Source organism: Danio rerio, chromosome 15, assembly GCF_049306965.1.
Source record: "Danio rerio strain Tuebingen ecotype United States chromosome 15, GRCz12tu, whole genome shotgun sequence".
Classification (NCBI taxonomy): Eukaryota; Metazoa; Chordata; class Actinopteri; order Cypriniformes; family Danionidae; genus Danio; species Danio rerio.
Genome location: NC_133190.1, coordinates 16,114,358 through 16,132,971, shown reverse-complemented (window position 1 = coordinate 16,132,971; position 18,614 = coordinate 16,114,358). Strand labels below are relative to the sequence as shown.

Genomic DNA, 18,614 nt, shown 5'->3' with positions numbered 1-18,614 from the left:
GGGTTTGCACCCGGGATCCACATGGCTGGCCCCCATGTAGGTTTTGAGTGGGATCTGTGAGGGTCTTATGTGGGTCTTAACCGGGCAATTCATGAAAGACTCAGTTGGGCCCCAGCTGCTTTAAGAGTTTAAAATGGGCTTGCACCCGGGATTTACAAGGGGGCCAGCCATGGATGCCCAGATGGGTTTTAAGTGGGATCTGTAAGGGTTTTATGTGCGTCTTAACTGGATAATTCATGTCAGACCCATTTGGTCCCCAAAGGGATTTAAAGTGGGCTTGCACCATTATTCAACCGTGAATGCTCATATGGGCTTTAAGTGGGCTCTGTAAGCATCTTATGTTGGTCCTAACTGGGCAATTCATGAAAGACCTATTTAAGTTCAACCATGCCAAATGGTTTAAGGAAACAATCTAAGAAAAATGTAAAAGGAAGATAAATACAAGACACTTGATGCGTTGATCTGCCAGAAATATATTAAATTTAACAAATTTAAAAAAAGTTTGTACACTCATGCATAAATCCACAAATGTATATCTGTGACCAGGAATGTGACACTGACAACAGAGGTGCAGATCCACTTTATTAGATTTATTAGAATGGTCAGGCAAGCAGTGGTCAATAGTCAAATAGTAGTCAAAATAACAGGCAGATGGTCACAAGGCATGCAAAAAAAATTATTTAACAAATAAAAAAGGCAAGGATCAAAAACACGTAAAACTAATACCAAAGAAACCACGTTGTAGTGTCACTAAACAGATAACAAGACTCGGCAATGAGTGTCTCAAAGTGAGCTGTATATATGTGTGTGTAATCAGTACTTGAGCTGCATCAGCTGTGTGTATGCAATCAGTGAGGATCTGGAACTGGTTGCGTGTGTGGAGCATGACTGGTTCTTGTAGTCCATTTACCAGCAGATTTATAGTCCTATGTGATCTGCAGCTACTAGATTGCTGGTTATCATAACAATAACACACACACATACACACAAAAGAAAAGCTAAATAACCGTAGCCATCAATGTACACGGTTTACACTCACAGAAATTATGCTTTTTATTCTTTTACTTTTTAATGCTTTTTCTGCACTTTAATGCTTTTGATGTTTTATGTAAAGCACTTTGAATTGTTTTGTAACATGAATTGTGCTATACAAATAAACTTGCCTTGCTTTTACATGTTTACCAGGGGACGGAGTGATAGTGTCACCATGCAGAACATGAGGGGTGAAGCGTGTTCGGTTATGTGTGATAGTGCAAGCGTAACCGTATATTGCACGCACAGAACAGGCGGAGATTTCTGGTGGCACCATAATATTGCTGGCAGTGTGACTTCTTCATGGATGCGTGAAACCTCCTGCGGCTCACGTATTGCTCACTAATCGCCCCCTAGCGTCACTCGCCAGGACATACAGGTTAAAATGATGGGCAACAACACATTATAACCAACCTGAACTTATAGGAACACTAATACTAAATGATGACTAATCAATGCAGCAAACAGCTATAAAAAAAATAAAATGAAACACAGGACTGTCATAACTCTATAGCTCTACACGTATCCCAGGAAGGCAGAAGAAGGCCAGGAAACACAGTACCCTGGCCAGCAGCAACCCTAGGGTGTTCCCAACCACCACACCACAGAGATGGACATGCTTCTACCCAGATGGTGTAAGACATAGCCCCCTGCCAGACCCCCCACAGCTGCGGAGGGCAGGCCCCATCGGGCCGAGAATGGCAACTGCCGACCCCGCCACTCAGCCAGCCACCTGGGACAGGCAGGGCGTGGAGCCCAGGGCCTTACAGGCCCAAGAGCAGCCCTTTCCCCAGTGCATTCCCAGTTCAAACCCAAAGCCACATGGCCCATAAATATGCTATTCAAGACCCATATATGCGTTCCCAGATCAAACCCATGCCCACTTGGCCCTTAAAAACATGCCATGCAGGACCCATATGTGCATTCCCAGTTTAAACAAATGCCCACTTGGCCCATAAACATGCCATGCAGGACCCATATGTGCATTCCCAGCTTAAACCTATGCCCACTTGGCCCATAAATATGCCTTGCAGGACCCATATATGCATTCCCAGCTTCAACCTATGCCCACTTGGCCCATAAATATGCCTTGCAGGACCCATATATGCATTCCCAGTTTAAACCTATGCCCACTTGGCCCATAAATATGCCTTGCAGGACCCATATGTGCATTCCCAGTTTAAACCTATGCCCACTTGGCCCATAAATATGTCATGCAGGACCCATATGTGCATTCCCAGTTCAAACCCATGCCCACTTGGCCCATAAATATGCCTTGCAGGACCCATATGTGCATTCCCAATTTAAACCTATGCCCACTTGGCCCATAAATATGCCTTGCAGGACCCATATGTGCATTCCCAGTTTAAACCTATGCCCACTTGGCCCATATATATGTCATGCAGGACCCATATGTGCATTCCCAGTTCAAACCCATGCCCACTTGGCCCATAAATATGCCATGCAGGACCCATATATGCATTCCCAGTTCAAACCCATGCCCATTTGGCCCATAAATATGCCATGCAGCACCCATATTTGTGTTCCCAGTTCAAACCCATGCCCACTTGGCCCATGCCTGTCCCTTATGGGGCCCATGTAATCAGCTCATAATGGCTTCTTATGTGGGACTCATACTACAAAACCTACATGGGACCTGCTGATTTCACCCAGCCAAAGCCCATGCCCACACAGTTCCCATGGAACCCATTGGTAACCCATCTGGGCCCCACATATCATTGCTGGCTGGGTCATACACAATCTTTAAAATAATTACATTTTTAAAAATTAGCAAATATTTTTTGATACATAGATTTGTGATACAATTACACTGAAGCAATCATTAAATCCTTATTTTCCTCAGAGCAAAATAAATAATCCACCCGTATAGTTGAGTAGTGGAGATACAAACAAAAATATAATTTGTATATTTTTCTTCGAAAAAAATATCTTTTTGAATTGAATTTTGTTTTCTATTTTTTTTTACTTAATTTTTATGTATCTTTTGTTGATCAGTTATCAATAAACAAGAATAATGAATAACATTTGAGGTCATGTGCTTTAAAACAAGTCCGCTATAAACACTTTCCGCTATACACACCTTAATATTTTAGAAAAGGTAGGCTAGTTAAAGTTTGTTCAACCAATAATTGATCTTATCCACCCGTGACCCACCCATAAAGCTATAAGTATGCATGCAGCCTATTTTTAATTACCTGACGAGTGCATTAACAGCAGCACTCACTGATATAATTGAGAAATGATGAGCTCCTATTGCACAGTGTCATCCACATGACGGAACTCGTCGTGAAGATGGGGGAAAAATGAAACATGCTAGACTTGCTGCGACGGTGTCGTGAGGCGTCGCAGACATGGTTTCGGTTGTTGTGTACTACTCCACACTACACGTGAAGAAATGATTGAATCTCGTGTCACAACGCCCATTTGTCGTTTATGATTCCCTGCGACACCCTACGTCAAGAAAATCGTGCCTAAATCGTGTAATCTGACCGGGGCTTGAGCCAAAAAGAAAATGAATTAATAAATGTATATCTCTACTTCTTTTAGTAGAGACAGATTCATAAAAAACAAAAATAATATCTTTAAAAGTAACATCTTGTGTACAGACCAGTAATAATCTAAACACCTCTGCAAATTTATGCATGTACATCATATTTTGTGATGCCTTCAGCTTTGCTTTTCACACTGAAATAAGACAAAAATAACAGATTTCCACCTAATTCTTTATAAAGTTTTTACTGTTTTAAAGTCTTTAAAGTCTCCGAAACAACAGATGGCAGTATCAAACTCACAAATTAATGTTATTCAACCAGTCAAGATCTGAAAATGCAGTAGCAAAGATGCTGCTTTATATTTGATGTTAGCTTTCTTCCACTAGAGGGTGCCTGACGGCCCAAAAAACCCCGAATCAAACATTGAGCCCCATCCAAAATTCCAAAATGTTTTGCTTTACTTTAAGAAATTTGTGCACCTAAATAAAAAATAACAAATTATCGTCAATCCAGTGATTCCTACACAATATGCAAAACATAAATAACATTATAAATTTGTGAACGAATATTTACAAAAACATTATTACAGTTGAACCACAAAACAACTGTGATTGGTCCATCCTAGTCAGCGCTGTAAAAAGTAACATGCGTCACGTCCTAACGCACGAACGTCCTGAACAACAATTCACATTTGAAAAAAGACACTTTGTCATACCTAAATGTTGTTTAAATAAAAATACACATTAAAAGAGTTTAAATAAACGCACAGCTATTATTCACGAACAACAATAAATGTAATACGGGCCGCTAATCTCTGCCTATGCCAGGTTTCAGAGTTCAGGCAAATGGTCATTCTACCCTGACTTTCATTTCTATGAGGAATCAAGAGGAAAAGGCTCAGTATGAAGTAAACAGATGTTCTCAGTGTGCTGATAACGTTGAAAATCGTTCGCTATCATCAGACATCTACATGTTTTTACGCAGTCGGTCATTCGGCGAATGCACCGCGTCTCATCGGATTGGGAGGCGTTTTCGATGAATCCCTGCAGCACTACAGTATGTGCAGGAGAAGGCCTACAACTTAACAGGTTTGTGGACTGATCTCTACTGTATGGATAACGTTACTGTATTATCAATGTCACTTGCTTTAATAATGTCTACTAGGTCTAATATACTATAATGACTCGCATTAGACTTTAACTTTCAAAACGCTTATGTCTGCTATATTTAAAAAATGTAACTGTCAAGTGAACATTTTATGATCAGTTTAATAATATATTATTTTTAATAATAATAGTAATAATAATAATAATAATGAAGTGAATAATGTTATGTTAACATTAAAAAGAAGGGCTAATACCTATTTTTAACGGAGTATTGCCATTTTTAACATTTACTATATATCACTGTCTATTATTATTATTATTATTATTATTATTATTATTATTAGTAATAGTAATACATATTTTTATATGATAACAAGAAAAAAGCTTGCAATTACATATATTCTCTGATGACCAGTGCAGTGACAATAATCCCTTCTTCTTTTTTTGTTTTAATTGGAAATACAAAATCTAAATACAACAAATGGCATTCAACTTTTGGAAGGCTCACAAAATAATATAGAAAAATACAAAAAAAAAATGTAAATGACAAAAAAACATCCAAACTAGAGTAAAATTAATAGTGAAAATAAAAACAAAAAAGAAGTCAATATAAAACAGATATCGGCTTTAGCAAGTTATATGATACAAATAAATTACAAAAAAAAAAAAAAAAATAGGCAGTTTTTGTTTTAATTTAGTCAGGACATGCAAAAAGATTTTAAGTTCTTTTATGAAGACATTGTGTAGAGGAGGGGTTTTAAAATATCTGCATTTATGAATAAAATATTTGGCTAATACAATGATCATATTTATCAAATCATGCAAAACAGAGCAATCTTTATTAATTGCATATAGTACATCTTGTAATGTGAAAGTCAAACCTTCAGCATCCACATTCTTTATTATCAACCAGTCTTGCACTTTTTTCCAAAAAGATTGTACGGAGCTGCAAGTAAAAAATATGTGTTCTTTGTAAATTATGTTTTTACATAAATGGCACAGTGAATTTTCTAAATAAAATTTCAAGTGTAAAAACCTATTCATAGGGTATATATATATATATATATATATATATATATATATATATATATATATATATATATATATATATATATATATATATATATAATTTAATATTTTAAATTGAACTTATTTTCCTTTGGGGAGAATTGGAAATTTAAGATATGCTGTTCTAAAATGTTTAACAGTATTTGTATCCAATGAATTAAATAATTTATTTCTTAATACTTTATAGGGGAAGCAAGATTGGATAATAATTTGTCCTAAATGTTTATTAGAGCAATGTTTATTATCGATTTCAATCTCACCAATATATACTAAGGGACAATAATCCCTTTTTTTTGCAACCTGTCACTCATGTGACGTCAGTGCAATTAGCAAATAACAATGCAAATATTTCCTTGTGGACATTTTTTTTATTGTTTGACTTCCTGTTGTAAATGTGTCATTTTCACATGCTTTCAGATCAGGTATAGTAGGATTCACTCAAATGAGCCATAGTTCACTGAGGCGCTACACAAAATCTGTCAAAATATTATAAAATGATTATAAAGCAATTAAATTGTTGATGCCGGGTGCTGAGCTGTATGCTTTTAAATCTTCCATAAAATTAAAATAAAGTTTTTTAGATTTTAGTATTAGTATTGTTAGTTTTTAGGATGTTTATAAGCTGCACATTTCAAAGCACTTAATGGGACCTTTAATGCACACCCCCCCCTGCACACACCTAACCCTAATCACCTTCAAGGGAGAAACAAAATGATTTTAATTATTGTTGCCAATGTGTACTTTATCACCTGAAAATGTTCTTTTTTTGCTAAATAGTTTTGACCATTATGTGATGTTTATTTATAAACTAATTTCAAGAGGATCACGTGCTTTTGATTTATGCTTATGATTGTCCACAGCTGGTCCTGCACTAGTTAACACATGATTCACCGACTCCAATGATTCCTTAAGCTGGATTTGAACTTTCGCCTGGTGCCACATTGTGCACCTCCGCTGACTGTGCACGCACCTCACGAAACAGATGAGGCTTTTATACCTGCCACATTCGACGTTGTGACATTCTTTAAAATGACAGGGGGCGGTCAAAAGAAAATGACCATTAAGTCAGACGGATAAACAGAGAAGTAGAAAGTTTCCGGAACTACGTCATATCATTAATATCATTCAAGATTTTTACACTAATTATTTTTATAAATTATTTTAAAGATTATAAGGACTTTCATAACCATTCAAGATTTTTTTTATCAAACTTTGATGCTTCACTTGCTTTTGTTCATATCTCGGACAGTTTTACCTATTTAAGTTTATCTAAATAATAATGACAACAGAAAATGGGTTGCTCTACAAATATATTTTTTAGTATGGCAAGAATAAAAACAAAAAAGAACACTTACTCAAAATACAGATGTTTTTTTTTTTAGATTTAGCCCGCTCCACAATTCACACATTGCTGTTTGGCTAGTTTCTGTCCTATACTTATGCTAAAAAGGCAATAATGGTCCAACATTCCTGACCATTACAAAGCCTAGAAAAACAGGCCATCAGTATATTGTAAACTGATGGATTCAGATATTCTTTTCCAGTTATTAAAGAAATAATTTGTTCCTTAATTATAGTTTGTAACTATTAAATTGTTTTAAACTCAAAATTGTAACATACATCAATTTAAAACCTATGACTGGTGGAAAAACATATTTCTGTAATTGTGTACCTGGGTCTCCACTTTTGCCAGCGCCTCTTTTGGCTTCAGCAAACTTAACTCTCAGGTTTTTCTAAACTTTTTAACAAAAACTTTGATCTTTTCCCACGGTTGTTGCAATGTCTAACCAAGAATTAATTATCATCTGATTATCTCTATAATCACGGATCATAAAGATGTCTGTGCAGTCGTACCTGTTTCAGACAAAATCTCTTCAAAGAGTTTCATATTCAACTTAAATCAAATGTGGCGCCGCTCGAACTGTTCGCTCTAATCTCAAAAAAAAAAAAAAATTTGCTCCGCAAGTAGAAATCATGTTGTGCGCACCCAAAGCGAACCTCAGCAAACACAGCGATGATGTCACAGTCGCTGTGTGCACTCAAGTGAACTAGCAGACGCGTCGACTATTAACCAGGCTCAGCTCACTATAAATAGCCAGAGTTTCTTACCTCTGTATCTTTGTCTTAAAGAATATCCCCTACTCCCCCTCCTTTATGTAGATTGGGTGACGTGGCGGTCCAGTAATTCGCGCGGTTCACTCACAGCAAGAATGTCTCTGGTTAAAGTCCCTACTGAACCAGTCTACATGTCTGTTCGGATTTTGCTTGTTCTCCCTGTGCTCGGGTTTCCTCCAGGTTACGCTGTTTGCTCCCACAGTTCAAAAACACGCAACCTAAGTAAATCGAACATACCAAATTGGCATTATAGTTGAGCTCTTGGTAAACTGTATATCTCTCTTTAGCCATCCGTATATCTGTCATTTGCGTAAAAGTTGGGGGAATTCATCAAGAACTACCTGAGCTCAAATTCACCTCCTGCTGTGCTAACGGGAGAGAGCCCAGGTCTCGAGGATGTTATAAGCTCAGGGCTCTCTCTTGGGACAGCATGCCAAACAAGCTCTATTATTGATCATATATATATATATATATATATATATATATATATATATATATATATATATATATATATATATATATATATATATATGATTAAATACCTTTAATTTGTCAGGACAGTAGAGTACACACAGGAAAATATGTAGTGCAGAGAGAGGGGAACAGGATCGGCAAAGGAAATCAAGCTGGGAATCGAACTTGCATCACTGCTAAATGCTAGGCTTATGCATCAACTTTAACCAGTTTTAGTGTTTAGTAAAATGTTCCTCATATTTTGATGGTTTATTTAATCTTGTAGGGTCATTAAAAGTGAAAGTTTGTTCTTATGTCCACTCTTGACATTACTTTTGGCCAATACTGTACTGTATCAGATTAGAGAACAAAGAACACAAATTCACTTTATCTTCTCTTATAATGAGTGTTTGAATGGTCATTGTCAAATAATGGACCTAGTAAGAGGCTGCACAAAACAGTAAAAAGATGCATAACAGTCAAATAAAGAAAAAGACAAGATTTCAGAACACAATTTCTGAAATTAAGCTTTTTTAAATTGAATTTCCACATTTTTAGAATAATATGTCATGGGAGGGCGAGGCAGTGGCGCAGTAGGTAGTGCTGTCGCCTCACAGCAAGAAGGTCGCTGGGTCGCTGGTTTGAACCTTGGCTCACTTGGCGTTTCTGTGTGGAAACAGCGTTTCTTTTGCATGTTCTCGCCGCCTTCGCGTGGGTTTCCTCCAGGTGCTCCGGTTTCCCCCACAGTCCAAAGACATGCGGTACAGGTGAATTGGGTAGGCTAAACTGTCCGTAGTGTATGAGTGTGTGTGAATGTGTGTGTGGATGTTTCCCAGAGATGGATTGCGGCTGGAAGGGCATCCGCTGCGTAAAAACTTGCTGGATAAGTTGAGGTTCATTCCGCTGTGGCGACCCCGGATTAATAAGGGGACTAAGCCGACAAGAAAATGAATGAATGAATGAATGAATGTCATGGGAAAGATGTAAAAAATGCGATTGCATAGGGTTATAATAAGCATGACCATCTAGCCAATTAAAAAAAAAATGCAAAAAACACAGTGGAAGTTAAAACACTATAAATAAAACGTATGTTGGTAAATGCTAAAGATCAAGTTCATTTTGGTTCCCAATTTCTGTTGTGGTCTCAGACCATTAATATTGATATCAAGGATTTTTTAAGTGCATTTAAAATCTCATAATTACATCATCTTAATATATATTTTTCAATTTGTTTATTCTTCCTTTTTTCCGGAGTGGGTTGCATGTATAGGGGCCTCAACCAGGGTGAAGACCATGAACCTGAACGAGAAGAAGCCCAACAAGTGGTGGACAGAACCGGACACATTTGCCATGCTGGCCCTCATAGAGCAGATGGGACTGGTCCATGAGCTGGACAAGAAGCGCCAGCGGAACGAATCCCTCTTCCGACGCTTGAGGCTCAGTCTGGCAAAGCGTGGCATCCACTTCACCGTCACCCAGATCCGCAACCGCTGGAAGAGCCTTAAACACAAGTATCGTAAGATCAAACTGGCCAGCTACCGAAGTCCTGCTGCACGCCTCTCCGCCGTCGAGTCTTTCCGCTACTTCCACATGCTGGATCATATGCTGGTGCGCAGACCAAAGACGGGAAGCAGGGAGGACGGCCTCATCGATGGACATGCTTTGCTGGGACGGTCACTCGCAGACCTGGACGACCATGCAGACAGTACTGCTCTTCTTTTCATCACTTGTTTATTTGTCTGCATGCACTGGAAAAAGCTAATGCTCTGTAGTTTACTCACCCTTATGTCATTCCAAATTAGAATGGGATGCTAAACTTTGATTTTTCTCTTTTTACAATGACTATTTGTTGCATAAAATCACATGATTTTAGTAATTTATTGATAAACTTTACCTCAGCTGTCAACTTTTTTTAATGTTCGCATACAGTGTCAATAGAAAATCCTCATACCCTCTGAAAGTCTGTACTTTTACTCACGTTACTCCCTGCTTTAAAACGATTTTTTGGATAAAGTTGCAGAAAGGCATAGGTTCGGAGAAGGCCACAAAAACATTTCAATGGCTGGAAAAGTTATTTAAAATATGATTTAATTTGGGTATGATGATTTTCTATAGGCACTGTACAAACAAATATCAGTGGTTTGAAAGTAGAGTATCAAAATTGGCCTAATATGGGGTCAAATTCATTTCCATATTCTCTTTTATTGTACACAAAAAGAGTTTCACTGAAAAAAAAAAGTAAACGCCGAACATCGATTTTTTTTTTCTCCAGTTCTAACTTAATCGACTTAAGTAGCTTATGGTAACTTTGCACTATTTGGGTGCTCACATTAAATTTTTTTCCCTTTGTTTTAAAATAACAAAATTATTATATTCATAGAATCATTGACATATGATTGATATGTCACTTGTTTCACCCTCATTTAATTCCAAAAACATGTGACTTTCTTAGAATATAAAATAAGATAATTTGTTAGGATTCATACTCGGGCTGGGCGATTTGGCCTAAAATCTAAATCTCGATTAATTGAACATTTTAACTCAATTACAATTATTTATTTTATATTTATTGACAAGTCTTTTATAGTAAATATGCTCACATTTTACAAGTGAGAGATGTAAGGTGCATTGCTTGATTTTAAAATAATTGAAGTAACACACACTATCTACTATATATAAAAATTGAAACACACGTTGCCTAAAACGCAGCTCTATGCTACCCACCCTCATCACCGATACCAAACCAACCAGTCACAAAGCTTTGTGATGTGTAGTTACTTTTTTGATAGGTGCGCACGTATGTGAAGGCTGTGCCAGACCATGAAAAAATTGATGGATTTTAGGTTCTCAAAGTTGATTTCAATTACTTTTTGATTAATCGCCCAGTCCTAATTTATACTTCGCTAATGCACATAGACTTAAGAATTATCTTTTTTTTCTTTTCATACAATAGTAGTCAATGGCCTGTCGGGTTACTTAGTTCTGAAAGTTCTTTATCTTGTCTGTGGAAGCAAAGTCTTAGAGGTTTGGAACCACTTGAAGGTGATGAACTATGCAGAATGCTGTGGGTTTCTGTTAGAATTGGGACTTGCAAGAGAATATTGTGCCATTTTTTCCACCTTTTAACCAACTTCAGATGCAAAGTTTATTCAAAAAGTAGGTGGTCTTTTGTGCATGTTTTAATACCGTCAAACACATCATCATCTAGATCACAAGTGTCAATCTCAGTTCTTGGAGGGCCACAGCTCTGCACAGTTTAGTTCCAACCCTAATTAAACAGTTGTTCTAACTAATTGTGTCCTTCAGGCTTTTTTGAAACCTACAAGTAAAGCCGCTTTTCCACTATCGTGCTGAATCGTTCTTTAAACAGAACTGTTCCATTCCGTGCCAAACCGGGCCAGACAGCACGGATACGGTTTCATTTTCCACTGTCGTGCTGCGACAAAGCTCTTTAAAACATTACACAAAACACATCAGTAGTTGTCTTGGTAACGCAATGTAAACGGCTCCCTTTGTTCAATTAAAGTTAAATAAGAGCCGAAACTATTTATTTATTTATTTTTCATAAAAGCAAAAGCATGTGACTAAACACTGTTATGCCGCTCTATCAAATAGGGGTGCTAAATGTGCACCCTTATTTATTTATATGTTGCGCAGCTCTGGCTAAATTTTATTTGGAGGGAAAATTACCAAAATGTAACGTGATGATTAAAAATAATTGGAGGGGAAATAAATAATATTTAAACTCTCTGAACATAACAGAAAAAAACAATGATAAGACAACAATAATAGTGCATTTGCATTATAGTGGCAAAAATATCATTTTGGACAGGCCTTGTCAAAGGTGAGCGGGCACTTTCACTAATAAAAACACAGCACATAAATGATTTCATTTTTAACAATAAATTAAATTACACTGCGTATTTATATCAAAAGTTGATAATGATATAAAATATACTACATTTTGATAGTAAAATGAAACCATTTAAGCGATGGCTGTTATTTGTTTTACTATTCAAACATTAAATAACGAATGCAGCAAGTGAAAAAAACGAATATGAAACAACACATATATTGCAGGATTTAAAGCATATAAAGCACTAAAATGCTGCTTTATTATCTTTTTATTTTGATCATTTTATTTTTATTTTTATAATTATTTTTGTGTTCATTATTAACTAACAAGCTGTAGGCGAAATATTGCTAGACGTTTTAGAAAATATTTGCGTAGCTATATTAAAGATCACCACAAAAAAAAAAAAAAAAACACAGAAACATGTTACATGCCTCATAAATGTCATATAACTTATGTATAGCTGAAATGATGAAAATTGCTCATTTTGTTTTTATAAAACATTTGTCAAAACGTATTGATATTTTTTGAGTAAAAGCAATACTGACATTTAAGAATCCATATTTATTTAATTCATTTATTATTTTGACTTGTTTATTAGTGCATATGCTATAATATAAATCATACAACAGTACCTTGGACAGTTACAGTACCGCTCCGTAAAGCTTTCAAGCAATGTCTTTTGAACGGCCGACATTACAACACGAACACGCCGTCCTTCAGGTGGTCTCGCGGTATTAACAAGCTATCCTGGCTTTGAATTAAAAAGTGCAATTATTTCCTCGTTGTTAAAAGAGTCTGCAAGTTCGTGTTCCATGGATATAGTGATGTTGTTGTGGAATTTGGACGATGCAAAGCGTGACTTTATTCGCTTTATTCGATGCGCAGCAGGGAAAAAAAAGTCAGCAGCGCAAGTCGTTGGCATGTCTCTCCCGGATCAGAGCGAGTTTTGTGCTGTGAAATACAGCGCTGCGTGCAATAAACTCACATTCAGCAGGCGAAGTAGGTCTGTATTCAAGTCAATAAAATAATAACTTTATTGAATAAAATATCTTCGTTAGAATGTGATGAGTTATTCACTTCTCTGCCAGAGACTGCTCTATGGTTTTAAAACCCTTTTCAAACTGTATCGTTTAGACCTGGATCATTATTTTATATTAAATGCACTGTAGTTTATTGAGGATGTCTGATGACTAGCGCGCTTCTGCTGAGCCAGCTGTGGTAGCTTAGCAACCGAGTCGCGACGTCAACACACAGAATCTGTCAGCACAGTTCAGCACGGTTGTCTAACCGTGCCGAGAATTCCGGACTGAGAACGGTTTGTAATCGTGCCGCGCCGTTCCAGGCTCAGTGGAGAAACAACCGTAACCGTACCGAAGTGTTCTTAGAACGGTTTGGCACGATAGTGGAAAAGCAGCTTAAGTGTGTTGAAGCACGGTTGGAACTACACTGCGGCCATCCAGGAACTGAGTTTGACACTCCTGATCTAGACTATAAGGGCCTACTCACACTATGGCATCCGTACCATGCCCAGGCCCGTTTCCCGGATCGTTTGAGAAGTGTGAGTGCGCTGAATCGGGCTTAAGCCGGTTCACTTGGCCGGCCCTGGCCCGGTTGGAAGAGGTGTGCCTGAGCCCGGTTCACTTGGAAACTGAAAGCGAGACGTGACTTTTAAGGCACTGTTTCATACGGATTTATTAATAATTCTTACTGTTCAGTGAACGCAAACTGCCGTAGTTTATTAAAGATGCAAACCCCTCACTGCAAGACAGCTGGGCGCCTTCAGCAGACCTCCTCATTCCTGCAGCACTTGAGCTTTATGATTGTTTATGAGCGCCAAAAGTGGCGGATCTGTTCGGTGAAATATCTGACTGCGTGTCCCCGCATCCCTAAGGACTGTTTGGCGAAATATTTGACGGCATACCAAACGACTGAAACGATATAACTAGAGAAATCTCCACTGTGCTGCTGAGTGAGAGAGCGCTTCTCACTGAACAGCCCAGCAGCGATGATGTAAGCGTGCCGAAGCCCGTTTGTGGTGTCAGCGCAGGCCGTCGAAAAGACGGGAGGGGGGACAAGTGTGCTTTGGCCCGGTTCGAGGCAACTGTACCTAGTGTGAGTACGGCCTAAAAGCAATTCAGTCAAATTCATTTTTAACTACATTTGAAAGTGGTCAAGAACAAACTTTTAAACCCTATTTGAGTGAACAAAGAAGTCTGAATACCAGGGCCTTTTAATGTGATCTTTGTGTAAGGTGAGATTTTGTCTTGTTTGTATCCTATTCCAGGTCCGTGGCCTGAAGGTCTAATCCCTAAATGTGATCTTGAGAGCATGCCTTCTACCCTTGAACCTGAAGTAGACAAGAGTCTAAATCCAGAAGACGTGGCTGAATCTGAGCCTCCAAGTTGGGCTGTAGGACCAGATGAAGTGATGACCCTGGGCCTGTCAGGAGAATACCTCTATGCAGTGAAGACTGAACCGCCTTCCCTATGCACGCCCAACAGCACAGAAAGTACCAGAGATGCCATTGACTGCAGCCATGATGATTTCCCAGGTGATATATTGACTTTGTTTTATCTGCTAGTTATGAGAAGTGTTGAGAAGACTTACGAAGCAATTAGATACAGAACTCAAAGCTCGTACACACTAGGACTGTGAGATGTATATGGAATACCCATTAGCGATGGCTGTTTTTGAAGCCTCTATAAAAGGTCAAAGTTGTGAGGAAAGCATGCAGGATTTTTTTTGAGGTGGTTTGAACTTTCAAACTGCAGTTTCAATGTATCTTCAAAGGGTGGTAAGATATTTTCTTAAAAAAATAAAACTGATAAGACTTTTTAACCACAAATTCTTGTATCTTTAAACTAGTGCCAAAGTCCAATATGAAGAGAACAATCCTGCATGTTTTTCCTCAAACCCATAATTTTATTCTTCAGCTGATGAAAATAAATAAATTACCAACTCGTAAGGCTCGGTAGTCAGTAAATTACTAGCAAATGTTTATTCTAAATGTTAACTAGTTCTTTAAAACATCTTACAAGCATTGTTGGGTGTAACAAATTACAAATAAACTAGTTTCTGTAATTCACTTTTCTAATGAAAAAGTAAAGTAAAGATTTACTTTTAATTTTATGTAATTTAATTATAGTCACTTAAATATACTTGCCTAAAATACTTTGCATAAATTAATTGAGGTTATGTATAAATTAATACAGAGAAGCAGAGTAATTGTAAATATATAGACTTATAATATATATTATACAAATATATTTCCAGCATCATTTCTCAGCTTTTTTTCAACTGAATAAGTTTAGATTTGTCAGATGAATACACATGCTTAAGAAACAATGAATTGAGTAGCAGATTAATGTCAATAGTCACTCACCGGCCACTTTATTAGGTACACCTTATTAGTACCGGGTTGGACATTTAGCTGTCAGAATTTCCTAAATCCTTTATGGCATAGATTCAACAAGATTTTGGTCTGTATTGACATGATCGCATCACGCAGTTGCTGCAGATTTGCCAATTTCCTGTTCCACCACATCCCAAAGGTGCTCTATTTGATTATGATCTGGTGATTGTGGAGGCTGTTTGAGTACAGTGAACTTATTGTCATGTCCAAGAAACCAGTCTGAGATGATTTGCGCTTTATTACATGGCACTCTATCCTGCTGGAAGTAGCCATCAGAAGATGGATACAATGTGGGATGGACATGGTCAGCAAAAATACTCAGGTTGGTCGCGGCGTTGACATGATGCTTAATTGGTACTAATGGGCCCAAAGTGTGCCAAGAAAATATCCCCCACACCATTACACCACCACCACCACCAGCCTGAACTGTTGATAAAAGGCAGGATGGATCCATGCTTTCATGTTGTTGACACCAAAATCTGACCCTACCATACAAATGTTGCAGCAGAAGTCAAGACCCATCAGATCAGGCAACGTTTTTCCAATCTTTTACTGTCCAATTTTGGTGAGCCTGTGCGAATTGTAGCCTCAGTTTCCTGTTCTTAGCTGACAGGAGTGGCACCCGGTGTGGTCTTCTGTTTCTGTACCCCATCCGCCTCAAGGTTTGATGTATCCTCTGCATACCTCAGTTGTAATGAGTGGTTATTTGAGTTACTGTTGTCTTTCTATCAGCTTGAACCAGTCTGGCCAATATGGTCATTATTTCTTTAATACATTTAATTTCTACGTAAATATGTTTAAAATGTCCTGTTCATTTAAAAAAAGTAACCTAAAAGGCCATCAAACTTTTAGAAGTAGTAAGAATTTTTAGTATTATTGAGTCAAGAAATTAAATTACTTATTGAATAATTAAGTTACTTTACAGACCAATTAATTAGAAAGTAATTTAAGTACAATTTGAAGGTAATAATTCATAAATCACTTTTTTGAAGTTACTTACCCAACACTGCTTACTTGCTTTGTTCCCGTTTTACTCTGGCAGGAACTTCTGAGGAGACCAGCAGTCTTATCCTCCAGCAACTGACTATCCTAAACCACCGGCTTGGAGAGCAGCTAGCCGAGCAGAGGGCCTTCCACTGCAGCATGCTGGGAATGATGGACCGCCAGATCCAGGTACTGGAGCAGCTCTCCAATTTCACCAGGAACCACCAGCCCAAGGTCAAAACCCCAGAGATAGACTCCTCAGTCAGTCTGACCGTGCATGAAGCTCAAACGCAGACTCTTGAATCATGTCCCACGTTTATCTTGCCCAAAACCGAACCAACAGATGCTCCTTGGAAGGTTTCAGTCCTGGAAGTCCACAAAAGGTCTCCTTCTGAACCGACAATTGAAAATGAGATTTCTCAAACCATGGAAGAACGCAACAAAAACGCCTCTAGTCCACCTTCTTTAGAGATTTCATCTTTAACCAAGAACGCTATTGTGCAGAATGGGCTGTGTAAGCATGATTGAGTGCTTGGGTTGTTATGCATTTGATAGGAACTCTTTTGTCATGTAGATGTTTCAGGAGTGCAATATCTGAAACATCAGCAGAATACGTGTTTTTCTTTCAGTTTCATAGGAAAGTATTTGGTGCTCTGATGTTTTAATCAGTAACACTTTGGAGAACTACAACAATAGACTCATTGTTATTATTTATTTAGTCTGGGTTGTTTGCGAACTAACACTTGATGTGTATTTTAGATGGTAAGTCATTCAGCAGTGACTGATTTGAAATCACAGTTTGGACCAAGGTAGATTTTTGTCCGTAATCATCTAGCATTATCTGAGAAAAAGTCGCTGGTAAGCTTAAAGATGTGTAAAAGTATGAGCTTCTTCCAGTCAGATTTGGGACACACCTCAAGGCTGATTTTAATGAAAGGCTGTGTGTCGTCATCAATTTAATCATCTAATCTCAACTCGTATGTGATTTAGTATGAACTGTTAATTTCAATAACTGCTTGCCTCTTATTATAAAGTAATATTTCACTGATGTGTGGTGTCATACTGTTTTTATACATGCAAACATTTTGGGTAACGGCACTAATTCTTTCTCATATATGGGGTACTGACAATCTATTTTTATGTTCAATATGGGTACTCTATCAAAATGTTAGTTTAAGAGTCAAGCCAAAACACAGCTAGTAAAAGTAAAATACACTTGTAATCATATCAGCAACTTATACTATTAATGTGTGGATTATGTTTGTAATTTATCTATTTGTATGTCTCCCTCTCTCTCTTGACCATCAATCAAATGAGCTAGCTAGCTAGCTAGATAATCGTATGAAAATTAGCAATGGTTTCACTACAAAAAATAATAGAAACATACATGTAAATAATATAACAGTAACAATTTAAACACTAAAATAAAAAATATGGTAACCAACCATAAATTCACCATTATTTTTGCTACACTTACCATGGTTTAAGCAAGGTATTTGTACTTAAGCATCAGGTATGTAATCAGTGAGGCAAAAAGGCGTTTTCTACCGTTCTAATATAATAAATCTAGTAGGCAAATTTTTGTAAGGATTTAATTTTTTTTAATTAACATTACTAACAGGGAACACATAAATCATTGATTTGTGCTAATATTGTGTGACCTGAATACAAATGATACATATTCATTGTACAATTAATAACACACGTTACAAAAGCTAAGGAAAAAAAAACAATACATGAAAGAAAACAAATATTTAAAGAAAATAAAAATATATAAATACGTATGAAAAAATAAAACATAAATATCTCAAACTATACTAGAATTATGAGAGTGTTACAAAGTTTTAAGTCAATACAAAATGTTCTAAAATTAGGCAAACACTGAATAACTCTACCTACATTTGTAGGCCACAAAAAGTAAAAAATGTAAACACATTGTCCAGCTCCTTACAATTCAAAATGTGTCGTCAATTTCCCCCTCCAAAAAAATTAGGTTGTCACAAAATAAAAAAAGAGGTGGCGCAGTAGGTAATGCTGTCGCCTCACAGCAAGAAGGTCGCTGGTTTGAGCCTCGG

General features: G+C 37.3%; 1 protein-coding gene across 3 annotated transcripts; it reads left to right on the top strand.

Moving 5' to 3' along the window:
* The first annotated feature begins 4,271 nt into the window (after positions 1 to 4,271).
* On the top strand, positions 4,272 to 17,922 carry si:ch211-116o3.5. Of its 3 annotated transcripts, XM_073922754.1 has the most exons (5): positions 4,424 to 4,452; positions 4,530 to 4,633; positions 9,542 to 9,992; positions 14,428 to 14,694; positions 16,598 to 17,587. In XM_073922754.1, exons 3-5 carry the CDS (start codon positions 9,581 to 9,583, stop codon positions 17,065 to 17,067), a joined length of 1,149 nt encoding a protein of 382 aa, XP_073778855.1. In that variant the 5' UTR covers positions 4,424 to 4,452; positions 4,530 to 4,633; positions 9,542 to 9,580; the 3' UTR covers positions 17,068 to 17,587. The 3 variants fall into 3 exon arrangements, with proteins under 3 accessions (NP_001292503.1, XP_073778855.1, XP_073778856.1); NM_001305574.1 differs by having other exon boundaries at positions 4,272 to 4,633; positions 16,598 to 17,922; XM_073922755.1 differs by lacking the exons at positions 4,424 to 4,452; positions 4,530 to 4,633; positions 9,542 to 9,992 and adding an exon at positions 13,558 to 13,639 and having other exon boundaries at positions 14,274 to 14,694.
* The last annotated feature ends 692 nt before the right edge of the window (positions 17,923 to 18,614 follow it).